Source organism: Scyliorhinus canicula, chromosome 9 (assembly GCF_902713615.1).
Source record: "Scyliorhinus canicula chromosome 9, sScyCan1.1, whole genome shotgun sequence".
Lineage (NCBI taxonomy): Eukaryota > Metazoa > Chordata > Chondrichthyes > Carcharhiniformes > Scyliorhinidae > Scyliorhinus > Scyliorhinus canicula.
The window spans coordinates 134,434,966-134,447,828 of NC_052154.1; the positions used below are offsets into that span (position 1 = coordinate 134,434,966).

Consider the following 12,863-nt stretch of genomic DNA (forward strand, 5'->3'; position numbering starts at 1 on the left):
CTGTCTACCACCCTCTCTGCAGGACACTTTCCTGACCCTGGCCACCTTTCCACCAGATAAATGAGGCGACTAACTTGTCCACTTCCTTCGGTAAAGACTGGTAGGCACTGAGACAAAAACAAAAATTGCGGCAACAATTTCATTTTAATCGCCTGCACCTAGCCCACCAATGACAGAAGGAGGTTGTCCAACCTTGCCAAGTCAGCTTTCACCCTTCCCTGATAGCCCGGCGGCAAATACTGTTGGCATGGAGGGACTCAAAGCCCCCGAAGACCGAAGCATGGCTATCAGACTTGGCGAGCCTTCTCGGTCTAGAAAAGGTTAAGTTCGCCTTGAGAGGTTCACTATCTGGGTTCGCCCGGAGGTGGCAGCCATTCATTGACTTCTTTGCGTAAAATTAATCGTCAGTGGGGGGCTAGGGTAGTGTAGAGTAGGGGGTTGTTTAGGCAGATCCTTGCGAGAACGGAGTTGTGGTTTGTACTATACGTTACTTGCTTTTCCTTTTGTACAGTACTATACAATGTCATTGTTTTATATGCCAAAAATACCTCAATAAATTGTCTTTAAAAAAAAGTCAGCTTTCACCCTCTCCGCCAAGCTAGTAAATTGCACCTATGGAGCCCCCACCCAATCCTGCACCCCCAAATACCTGAAGTGTGTTGCTGCCCTGCGAAATGGCAGCCCTCCCATTCCCGCCCCCACTCCCGGCTGGGACACCTCAAAATATTCACTCTTCTCCAGGTTCAATTTATATCTTGAAAATGACCCAAATCTTTGAAGAAGTCCCATTATGTTCCCCTCCGACATACTCAGCTCTGATATATATAACAATAAATCATAATCGTACGTGGACAGAGATACCTTATATTCCACCTGTCTCAAAGTTTGTGGTAGCTCCCCCTTCCTATCACCTCCTCAAACATCCCCACCATCAGCGGTGCCAATTTGTCTTTGAGCTTCTTGTAATACTCCACTGGGAACCCATCTGGCCTTCCCGGATTGCATCTTCCTTGACCTTAAATTATATCACCTCCCCTTTCACTACCGCATTTATGTCCTCCCATAACACCCCCTGTGATACTTTCCCTGTACAATTAAATCCTATGTACTCCTCAATCACTTTCCCGATCTTCTCAAAGAAACTTCGGTCCTCCAACAACCCCGCATCCATTCTCTGCCCTGGCCTCTGAGCTACCCCTGTCTCCAGGACCACATCCACTGCTTTCGCCGAGTATTCTGATCCCCTAATCCCAGCCAACAGTGCCTTCAATCCCACAAAAAAGTCTATCCTCGAATATACTTTGTGAACCAGGCAGAAGAACGAATACTCCTGCTCCCTTGGGTGCAAAAACCTCCACTTTTCCACCCCTGCTATCTCCCTCATAAGCCCAGCCAGCGCCTTCGCCCCCCCCCCCCCCCCCCACCCAGCTGGGCAAGCGAGCGCGGCCGCGACCTGTCCATCCTCGGCTCTTGCACCATATTCCGATCCCCAAGACATTCCTTAAAGCCAATAGTTTTGTGCAAGCTTTGAACCATGCCTCCTATCAGCCATGATTGAATGGCAGAGCAGACTCGATGGGCCGAGTGGCCTAATTCTGCTCCTATGTCTTACGGCCTTATGATCCTAAAATAAAACTCCTTCTTTGATCATGACTTCAATGATGGAGCGGAGGGAAACAAGTAACTTGGGCAGTGAATGTTGACAAATTTGTGACTGGAGGATTTGCAGATGATTATGTCCTTCAGTATTTTTGCTTACAGGTTTCTATAACAGCGATCAGTGGATAACAATCAGGTGGATTTGTTTTCGCTTCCTAAACCATGGCAACAGAAATAAAATGTTTTAAGTAGTATGGGCAATGATGCCTCTTTAATCAAATCACATTATTCTACAATTAAAGTCCCACAGCCAAGTCCTTTCAAAATATTTTATTTGAAAATGTAAATGCAAAAGGCTTGGAACCATGTATATCCATTTGTATTAATCAGTTAAAATTAGTCATTAAATTTATATTAATTAAGATTCATTAGAGACCATTTTGATGATCCTTTAACAACATTTTATTTATTGAAATACGAACAGCGAATGCACTGGAAATGTTCTAATTGTTATTAAAAGGGTTTCTTTCAATATATTCATCTAAAATCTGTTCCAATAAATTACGTTAAAACATTTGTCAATAAATTAATTTAAAATATTTTTCAATAAATAATTTAAAATCTGTTTTAATAAATAATTTAAAATCCAGAAGCTATAAAATATATTATTTGTTAATAACTGAAATCTGTTTTAAAGTTAGTTCCTCATTTATATCACGTCTCTCAGAAATTTCACCAGCGTGCCAGATAAAAGGAAATGATTCATTGGACATGGCAGCCACAAGGCCAATTTCCTATAAATGATGAGAGTTGGCTATTATGTGAGCACTGCACATATTCTGGTAAGATGAAAGTTACAAATTACATTTCAAGGTGGCTCGTAAAACATTTCATTCACTTTTATCAAATATCTTCTCTCCCAGAAAGTGCTGCCTTCTGCTGGGGTATTGTGAAACAGGTGCTGGCTGCTTTTATTTCTTTATGTATTATATTGTTGATTTTAGATATTTTTCTTGGTATAGTATAAGTAACAATATTTCAAAATGATTATCGTTGGAAGTATTTTTTTTTCCATAAACTTAAAGCTGACCCTTGCTCTTATGTCTTATCCAAGTGCTCAATCTCCATGGCAATGCAGGTCAGCACAATATTCACCATGGACAGCACCACAGTGGTGTCTATTCCTGCTTTACCCAATGTCGACATACACAAGCCATGTCATTAAATGTTTTTTTTCCTTTGTCTCTCCTAACTTATAGACCTTACGGTCATCTCTCTTGAGGCCACCCAATTCAACGTACCCAATGGGACTGTCTGACACTGAGCACTAGGTGGTCCCACTGAGCCCTGAACAGCTTACTTCCAGCGGTTTGTTTGCTCTGATTTATAAATGGCACAACTGTGTTGAAATATGTCTCTGTTAATTCATCAGAATAGACATTGTTTCAGTTTTGTTTTTTAAAAACTTCAAAAATGTAACGAGCAGATAGTTGATGACAAAACAACATGGCTATTATCAGATAACTTTCTGCCCCTGTTATTCTAACCTGTACCATTGACCCTCAAAACTTTTAATTTAAAGCAACAAGCAGTGCTCCTGGCATCTGTATTTTTAGTTGTCTGCCCCAAATTATCAAGAAAAATTGCTATAATTTTGGATCTGCAATTCTTTCACCTCCTCAGAAGATAACTGACTCATGCTAGGATGTGGTTGCACAGTAACCCTTCTGTGCCTCACCCAAGTGACCGTTCTTGATGCGTGAGCCCAGAAAACTGTACGCGTCAGGAGAGCATTCGTCTGTTGGTACATTACTGATCAGCTTTGTACTGTCCTCAGTTTTAAAAAAAATTTAGAGTACCCAATTCCTTTTTTTCCAATTAAGGGGCAATTTAGAGTGGCCAATTCACCTACTCTGCACACCATTTTGGGTTGTGGGGGTGAGACCCACGCAGACATGGGGAGAATGTACAAACTCCACACGGACAGTGACCCGGGGCCAGGATCGAACCCGGGTCTTAGGTTCCGTGAGGCAGCAGTGCTGCCCTCATACTGTCCTCAGTTTATACTCACACAAAGATACACTTGCTATCAAAACTACCTGAATAACAATCAGAACTAGGAATCCTAGCCGGATGTTCCCCTCCCGTGCCAAGGAACTGAGCTCATTGTTACCCTAGCTACTTCTTTCTATAGTGGTCCTGCTCAATGCCATTTAAGACCCATTTCTTCCAATATTTTCACCCCTTTGTTCATATGGACTAGCCAATGACTATTCTGTTAATATTTCCATCTGTGGGTTGGGTATGGAGGTTGTCAGAAATGTGTCATTCCATATTGGTGTCTTTCAGTGACATCTCAGTACTGCACATTACAGACAAGTTGAAAAGGGACTGGAGGAATTGAACACCAGGTTAATACTACGTAGTATTTCTTTTAAATCTGAACTATAAGTTACAATTTAGAAAGGTTACCAGTAATATATAGTGCCAGAAAAGCAGAGCTGTGCTAAATATTTTCATCAATTTTTCTATGTCTGTTATATGTAGATACATTGTAAATGTGTTTTGTGCCAATCTACTCTCTCCAGTATTCCTAGTCAAATTCTACAACTGTTCGTTTAGCAGATGTTTGATTGCAACAGTTTTTACAAAGCATACACATAGCATAGTAAACAGAAGACTATACCCCATCACCTCCCATGTAACGTTCTGAAAAAAATGAGCTTAAATAAAGAAATTGTTATTTAGCAATAAATTTGAGTACTGACTATTCTCACAAAAGTGATAAACTTATTTCAATGTCCAACGACTGGCAATCCCAAACTGAGAATGTCCATTTATTGGAACAGTGAGGTGGGGGCAGCACGGTGGCGCAGTGGGTTAGCCCTGCTGCCTCACGGCGCCAAAGTCCCAGGTTCGATCCCGGCTCTGGGTCACTGTCCGTGTGGGGTTTGCACATTCTCCCCGTGTTTGTGTGGGTTTCACCCCAACAACCCAAAGATGTGCAAGGTAGGTGGATTGAACATGCTAAAATTGCCCCTTAATTGGAAAAAATGAATTGGATACTCTAAATGTATATTAAAAAAAAGCATAGTGAGGTGCAGCCAAGCATCTGCATGAACATTATAAAGTGGCATCTATTATGGAGCGAAGTTGAAGTTCACAAACACTGCCATTCTTTTGATTTCCATGCTAGATGAAGAATTTGCGCAAAACAGCGGCCGAATTCTTCCAGGATCATATGTTCTGCTACTGAGAGCGAATGATAAGCTTTCTCCGCCTCTTCTGCCTGGGCCAAGAGGCAGCCACAAGTAGCATCGATGACGTCCCAGGTGACAAAGGTAAAAGGATGTCTGTCAATAGTTCAAAAAATTGAACAAAATGAAGACATGAGCATGTCAGTTTGTGCAATCTCTCCTTTGAATGAAACATCACAGTATCATAATAAAAGCCATCACACCAAGTAATCTATATCTCGGATTGCGGAACGGTTATCTTGTATATATGATGAAACTGCTTCCAGGAATATTTTCACAAGAAAAATGCCCTTGAAAAAGGGCATTGTTGCAATGTACTGGTCGGTTGAGCTTGATGTGCTTATGGCTGGTTGATGCAAGTGCCACCAGTGGCAGATATTGCCTTTGTAGCACTATGAAACTATCTCCCAAGAAGTGTTTATTACCTCCAACTCCAGGCATATGTCCAATAATAACTGCTCTTTAAGGTAAAGTGGGCATTGGGGTTTGGCCAGATTCCTATTGTCTAATTTTCAGAAGGGCAAAGGACAGCTTTTAAATAAAAAATACTAAATTATTAAACTTATAATGTACAATGTATCTGAAAAATCATTAGTTCTGTTTTACTGTCAAGATTTATTTCCTGTATAGACAGGATGCCTAATCGGCCATGTTAGATTTGTGTGCGTCATGATGATATGAATTGCTCATTATGTATGATGCCAGATTGCCCAGATATAGTACTGTCATTAAGGCTGAACTTTCAGTGTAGATACATGTAGGAAAATTCTAGGATATCTCAGATTTTATAGTATATATCTTTCTTTTCCTTTCCAAATGTTCTTCTCATACTTGGGTACTTCTATGAATGCCAGCTAATCTCCAACTCCTTGTCCAAATGGCTGTTCATCATATGTGAGTCTTGAGAGTGAGTGCTCACAGATTTATTGACCATTGAGAGTAATCTGAGCCAAACCCAATTCCTGTCCTCAACTAACAAACATAAAGATGTAGCTTCAAGTCAATATCCCTGGACAATAATTGGGAACAACACCAATCCACTTGTATATAGAGGATTGATTTTTATTTCTGTTCTCAGTCCAGCCCAATTTTATCATCCTTATGTCACTCCAGGATATTAGCTAGCTCATCAGTGACCAAGAAACAAAATTAACTCTTTTTGTTCTATGCTGATTATTATTATTAATAAAGACCAACAGGAGAGCTTTCCAAATAATTATCTAACTGTTAGAAAAGGGAAATACTATACTCTCTGTGCACACATGACTGCGTGGCAAAATTTGGTTCCAACTCCATCTACAAGTTTGCTGATGATATGACCATAGTGGGCCGGATCTCGAATAATGACAAGGCAGAATACAGGAGGGAGATAGAGAACCTCGAGGAATGGTGCAGCGACAACAATCTATCCCTCAATGCCAGCAAAACTAAACAGCTGGTCATTGACTTCAGGAAGCAAAGTACTGTATACATCCCTGTCAGCATCAACAGGGCTGAGGTGGAGAGTGTGAGCAGTTTCAAATTCTTAGGGGTACAGATCTCAAAAAATCTGTCCTGCTCGACACTACCACCAAGAAAGCACAACGGCGCCTATACTTCCTCAGAAAACTAAGGAAATTCAGCATGTCCACATTAACTCTTACCAACTTTTACAGATCCTATCTGGCTGCATCACAGCCTGGTATGGCAACTGCTCGGCTCAAGACCGCAAGAAACTTCAGAGAGTCGCGAACACAGCCCAGTCCATCACATGAACCTGCCTCCCATCCATTGACTCCATCTACACCTCCCACTGCCTGGGGAAAGCGGGCAGCATAATCAAAGACCCCTCCCACCTGGCTAACTCACTCTTCCAATTTCTTCCATCGGGCAGGAGATACAGAAGTCTGATAACACACATAAACAGACTCAAAAACAGTTTCTCCCCAATATTACCAGACTCCTAAACGACCCTCTTATGGACTGACCTCATTAACACTACACACCTGTATGCTTCACCCGATGCCGGTGTTTATGCAGTTACATTGTGTACCTTGTGTTGCCCTATTATGTATTTTATTTCCTTTTCTTTTCATGTACTTAATGATCTGTTGAGCTGCTCGCAAAAAATACTTTTCACTCTACCTCGGTACACGTGACATTAAACTAATCCAAACCAAGGTTACCAAAGATTTTATATTTACACGTTACACTCAGCATGTAAACAAAATAAATTATACTGGAATGATGCTTGCCAATGGGAACTTTAGAGGAAAAATTTGATCATCCAAAACTGCACCGTTTCGTGTCTCTGCTGAAAGGTTGGTAAAGCTGAGCTACAGAGCCCAAGACCATTCCCAAGCTGTACAAAGTTAGCAGCCACCATAGTTCACTTCTTTGCCCCTGGCTAGTGAGGGAAGATTAGCCAGGATCATCATCCAGTGACACTTGCTGGAAAATGCCCATGGCCTATACATTCAACAGTGACAAGATGTTTCTCCTTATCCATCAGCTGTCACTAGCCTGTTGATGTTTACGATCGAGACTTGGGCAGGTAGAATAATCAGGCCAATGTATTGGAGCCATGATGTGGAAATGTCGGCGTTGGACTGGGGTGGGCACAGTAAGAAGTCTTAAAACACCAGGTTAAAGTCCAACAGGTTTGTTTCTAATCACTAGCTTTCAGAGCGTAGGTCCTTCCTCAGTTGAATGAAGAGATGGGTTCCAGAAACACACATACAAAAGTCAATGATGCCAGATACTTTGAATGCGAGTCTTTACAGATAATTAAGTCTTTACAGGTCCAGATGGAGTGACTGGAGAGAGGGATGATCACAGGTTAAAGAGGTGTGAATTGCCTCAAGCCAGGACCGTTGGTAGAATTTCTTTTTGCTGTGGCACGTTAGAACTGTCGATCGAGGAATCGACATCTACAAACGCTGAAAAACACTCTCATACGAACGGGATATGGTGCTCGACTCATTGATCGACAGTTCCAATGCGCCACAGCAAAAAACCGCACCAACCTCCCTAGGAGACAAACACGGGACACAACCGACAGAATAACCTTCATCCAGTACTTCCCTGGAGCGGGGAAACTACGACATCGTCTTCACAGCCTTCAACACAACATTGATGAAGATGAACATCCTGCCAAGACCATTCCCATACCTCCACGACTTGCCTTCAAACATCCGCGCAACCTCAAAAAGACCATTGTTTGCAGAAAACTACCCAGCTTTCAGGAGAACAGCGACTACGACACCACATAACCCTGCCATGACAACCTCTGCAAGACGTGCCAGATCATCGACATGGGTACCAACATTACACCCGAGAACACCACCCACCAGGCGCGCGGTACATACCCGTGCGACTCAGCCGACGTTGTCTATTAACGCTGCAGGAAAGGATGTCCCGAGGTGTGGTACATTGGCGAGACCATGCAGACGCAGCAACAAAGGATGAACGGACATCGCTTGACAATCGCCAGGCAGGAAAGGTCTCTTCCAGTCGTGGAACACTTCAGCAGTCAGCCTTTGATCTTTGGGTAAGCGTTCTCCAAGGCGGCCTTCAGGACACGCAACAACGCACAATCGCTGAGCTGAAACTGATAGCCAAGTTCCGCACACGTGTACGGCCCAAACTGGGACGTTGGATTCATGTTGCATTATATTCACCCCCCCCCCCCCCCCCCCCCACCACTGGCCTGGGCTTGCAAAATTCTACGAACTGTCCTGGCTTGAGACAATTCACACCTCTTTAACCTGTGATATCCCACTCTCAAGTCACTCCATCTGGACCTGTAAAGACTTAATTACCTGCAAAGACTCGCATTCAAAGTATCTTCTTGCATCATTGACTTTGTCTATATATGTGTTTCTGGAATCCACCCCGTCATTCACCTGAGGAAGGAGCTGTGCTCCGAAAGCTAGTGATTCAAAACAAACCTGTTGGCCTTTAACCTGGTGTTGTAAGACTTCTTACAATGTATTGGAGAGCTGCAATGATCTGTTGAATTGTACCTCGAGTCTGGGTCTTAAGTGTAGAAAGGTAGAATATTGACAGAAGAAATAAGGGTTTTATTTTTAAAGTTACCTTTCCTGATTCACTTTCACTTGTTTGCTGTAGTTGAATATTTCAGGAAAAAGTTTAGTCCGAGGTTGACAAATGCCCATATCACTATGGTCGGGAATACTCATCAGTGTCCTCCTCTCAGGACTCTCCTCATAATTTCGGCATCCAATACACTTGCAAATAGAGGAGCACATTATTTTTGCCTGAGCAAAAACAAGGCAAAACAATGAATGAAATCAATTAAATCTCATTCAAGGACCACTCATGAAAGCATAACACACAAAGTTCCATTTCCATTTAATTCACTACAAATTAATTGCAAAAAAATTAAACCATTCATACTTCTAAATGTTATTTACTGCCGGAGACTCACAGCACAATCAACCAATAGTTGACTTCATCTTGACCCAGTGATTTAGCACAGGCTGTCAATAAAAGAGGAGCTGTTTTTAAGAAGGTGTTTGATAGAATGTGATTTGTTCAAATTGGAAAGAGTGCCTTCATTAAAAGCCCATCAAACATGATGTAACAGTGTATTTCAATATAATTTTCATACTTAGTTTAAACACAGAAAATAATAAACTAAACACTTTTAGTAATGGAACATCAAAGAACTGTAGTTGATGAACATATGAAATAAAAACGGGAAATACTGGAAACACTCGGAGAAGCTGGGGCCGGGGGGGGGGGGGGGGGGGGAGGGGGGGGGGGAGGGGGGGGGGGGGGGGGGTAAGAGGTGATGATGGAGGGGGGGGGGGTGCAGAGTGCTGTCAAATTAGGTGAGAAATGGTGGCTTTGAAACTGGCAAGTTTCACACAACTGTTCTTGCCTGATCCAACACTGCAATTTTGGGAAAATTGCACCCTAGCTGTTCTTACAAAACTGGAAGCTATTAGAAATAGCGATCCTTCAAACAAATGCTGGACCAGGTAAAGGGGAAGGGGGCATTAAATTAACAAACAATAAAGTTTCTGCTGGGTGAAGAGGGGAATGTTTAAATGACAAAAGAGATGATAGTGAAGGGCAAATGGGACAATTATAAAACAAAAAATCTGCTCAGAGCAATTGCAAGTGGCTACAGAAAAACTGTGGAGAGTGAGAGAAGCATGGTAAATCTGGCATGGCAACATGGGTAGCCATGGCTGCAGAACATAGAGGATAAAAAGCACGGAGGCCCCAGGAGTGCAGGCCACCATAATGGCCTTCGACGGGGATCCTAATCCCATCCCAAGCTCCATGCAGCTCATTCCTCCTCTAATGGCTCTGGTGCAGTACGAGCACCCAAAAGAAAATCAAAGCAGAGATTATGATGTAACGGCAATTGATTCAGTGCCCTGTCCCACACAGTTTTCTCCCCTCCTCCTCCACCTATGCTGATTTCTGCTGGAATAATGTTCCCCCTCTCTCAAGTGGCTGAGTTTCACTGGATTAATTTAAACAGTGCTTCCTGCTTCAGCTGCATTTGGAAATTTAATACACCACTTAATTTGGTGTGCTTCCAGGTTCTACTGTTCCTTGCCTTTTGTCGTCCAACTCCCAATTCTTCACTTTTCTCTCCACTTCCGGTAATGGGCTATCCATACACATATATACATCACAAATTCACACGCTCTTAACTACCTGGATTCTACTTTTACCTCAACTTGCTTTCTATAAATGCTGTTTCCCTTTCTCCCGACTCTCAGAAATTTATACGTCTCAGTGGAGTAGTATCATTTCCCACCCATCAGCAATTTTAACATGACTGGCTTTGGTTGCAGATGTGGTGTGCACTGGACTCTGCCTCATTGTTAAATGCTGCGCGGATGTATTAAATCCATGGCTGCCCTGTGAGGTGATGATGCCAGCGAGGGTCGGATGGTCAAAAGCTTCCCATAATGGGGCCTAGAGAAGCAAGGATCTCATCTCGAACCCTGTAGGAACGTTTTGGTCTTGTTATGCCCATCTATCTCCCCCTTGCACCCACAAGGATTTTGTAATGACTCATTGCTGAACTTAACTTGCTGTTGGGAGCTGCCTTCTGATGCTGCCAATTGTTGTGCCCCATGGCTGACCAGCTGCCATTTTTCACCAGACACAATCAAGTAAATTTAATAACACAGTCACAACTTTCTCAAATTTGCCAGTGAATACAAGGTAAGAACACAACAGCAAATGATGAGTACTGATTAAAATGTACTGATGGAAATACAGTACTCCATTGAGTTGTCAGAGCTCCAATTTTGGCTATTAGTGGGAAAATAATGGGTTGTTTGCCAGGCCATCAATTATGTCAACTGTGCCAGTTAGTTACCAAAAAGGGCTGATGTCAGAACCAAATGCAATAGTCATAATAGGGAGCTATTCGCAACTTGGGTGGTGAAATGGGATCCAAGATGTAGTAGCCAATTTAGGGATTAAACAGACTGAAGGAAAAGACTGCTAGCAGCAGAGTCTGAGGGATATGTCCACAGCCTGAGTAACCTTGTCCCAATTAGACTTAACCTCATTAGTGGGAATACTGCAGGGACGGGGAGAGGGGGGGGGGGGGGTGGGAGGATGGGGGACCCATCAGGCGAGAAGAGGAAGTTATTTAAGTGGGGCTCCCACTTCCATCTTCACCATCTCGTGAACTCAGCAGACGTCGCTGCATCCATTCTGCTGCAGTTTGGTACAGATCAATAAGGTACCGGAAGACAAGATAGCTGTCATCCCATTTAAAGTGGAAGAATCTGCCTGATTGTTGTCAAGGTGGGCATGCACTTCTTTAATAGCAGCAATTGATGGTCCATGAAGTTGGCCATGCCAGAACACATGCTGCTGTGTAAGAACCTGTTCATGCTGGAGACAAATTACCCCATTCTTTCTGACATTGTGGTTGGTCATTGTGGTCATTGTGCTTGGAAGGCCTGTTAGTACATCACACGTTTACTGTGCTCCTCGGTGATAATCATTTCCATTGATGGTTCCCAGGGTGCAACATCTGTGCCCAACTGAGCAGAGTTTGGAAAGAGCTGAGCTCTCCAAAACACATTCTTCAGTGTTATTGCTCACACAACTGTCTGCTCTTACTTGTGAAGTGAGCGTTACCAAATGCAAACACAACAATCTAACTCGTTCCATCAAGGTGCAAGTATCTGAGCTGATTCATTGCAAGAATGAGGACTGTGACAAGGCCTCCTCAAAAGCAATCAGCTCCACAGCGAATGTCTCAATTATAAGATCCATGTCCAGCTTGCTACATGTGTAAAAGAGCTGTCTCCATGAAATTATATCAATTGGCACTGGCAAGATAGGAATGTTGCAACTTAATGTTAGAAAGATGATCATGCTTCAGTCACATTAAATCAATTGAACATGATGTGTTGTATGATGTGTAAGCATTATATTGTGTCACCAAGGAGCTGGGAGGATCCCACCTCCCCATTGCTAATGGGCAGAGGTGCTGAGATGCCATTGATCTACATCACTTCCTCCTCTGCAGTTAGGAGATCTATGGAGGTTTGGGGTCGGGGGGGGGGGGGGAGAGAGAGGGGGCTGGGGGTCAGGGGGGAAGTTGAGTTCATTCACCCTCCATTGAGCTTTATATTCACTTCCGCAATGGGAAAAAGAGCAGACCTATGAGTGTCTAAGCGTATGTGTTCACCCAGTAGAGATAGAGTGACTTTCTGCGAGAGTCATCCATTTTCATAATAATGAGGGCCACTGGCATCAGAGAATGGATCGATGGAGAAGTGAGGAAGTGGGGAAGATGGATAAATGGGGATGTGAGGAGGTGGGAGGATGGATAGATGAGGATGTGAGGAAGTGGGGTGGATGGATTCGGGATGTGAGGAAGTGGGGAGGATGGATAGATGGGGATGTGAGGAAGTGGGGAAGATGGATAAATGGGGATGTGAGGAGGTGGGAGGATGGATAGATGAGGATGTGAGGAAGTGGGGTGGATGGATTCGGGATGTGAGGAAGTGGGGA

At 43.1% G+C, this 12,863-nt stretch overlaps 1 protein-coding gene and 1 long non-coding RNA gene across 8 annotated transcripts in view; one reads left to right on the forward strand and one right to left on the reverse strand.

Moving 5' to 3' along the window:
• The first annotated feature begins 2,272 nt into the window (after positions 1-2,272).
• The window catches only part of LOC119971725, a 31,138-nt gene continuing 20,547 nt past the window's right edge, over positions 2,273-12,863 (forward strand). The window contains exons 1-2 of one of the 2 annotated variants that reach the window (XR_005461901.1): positions 2,273-2,441; positions 4,796-4,940. This is a non-coding gene — a long non-coding RNA (uncharacterized LOC119971725). Of the gene's footprint in view, positions 2,442-3,601; positions 4,011-4,795; positions 4,941-12,863 lie in introns of those variants that run through there. The other variant, XR_005461900.1, reaches the window with a different exon arrangement.
• Positions 4,625-12,863, reverse strand: part of tesmin (testis expressed metallothionein like protein) — a 270,445-nt gene continuing 262,206 nt past the window's right edge. For all 6 annotated transcript variants that reach the window (XM_038807670.1, XM_038807673.1, XM_038807672.1 and 3 more), the window contains 2 exons: positions 8,934-9,115; positions 4,625-4,952 (listed from right to left, as the gene is read on the reverse strand). In XM_038807670.1, the coding sequence (XP_038663598.1) occupies positions 4,760-4,952; positions 8,934-9,115 (375 nt within the window). In that variant the 3' untranslated portion in view covers positions 4,625-4,759. The remainder of the gene's footprint in view (positions 4,953-8,933; positions 9,116-12,863) is intronic.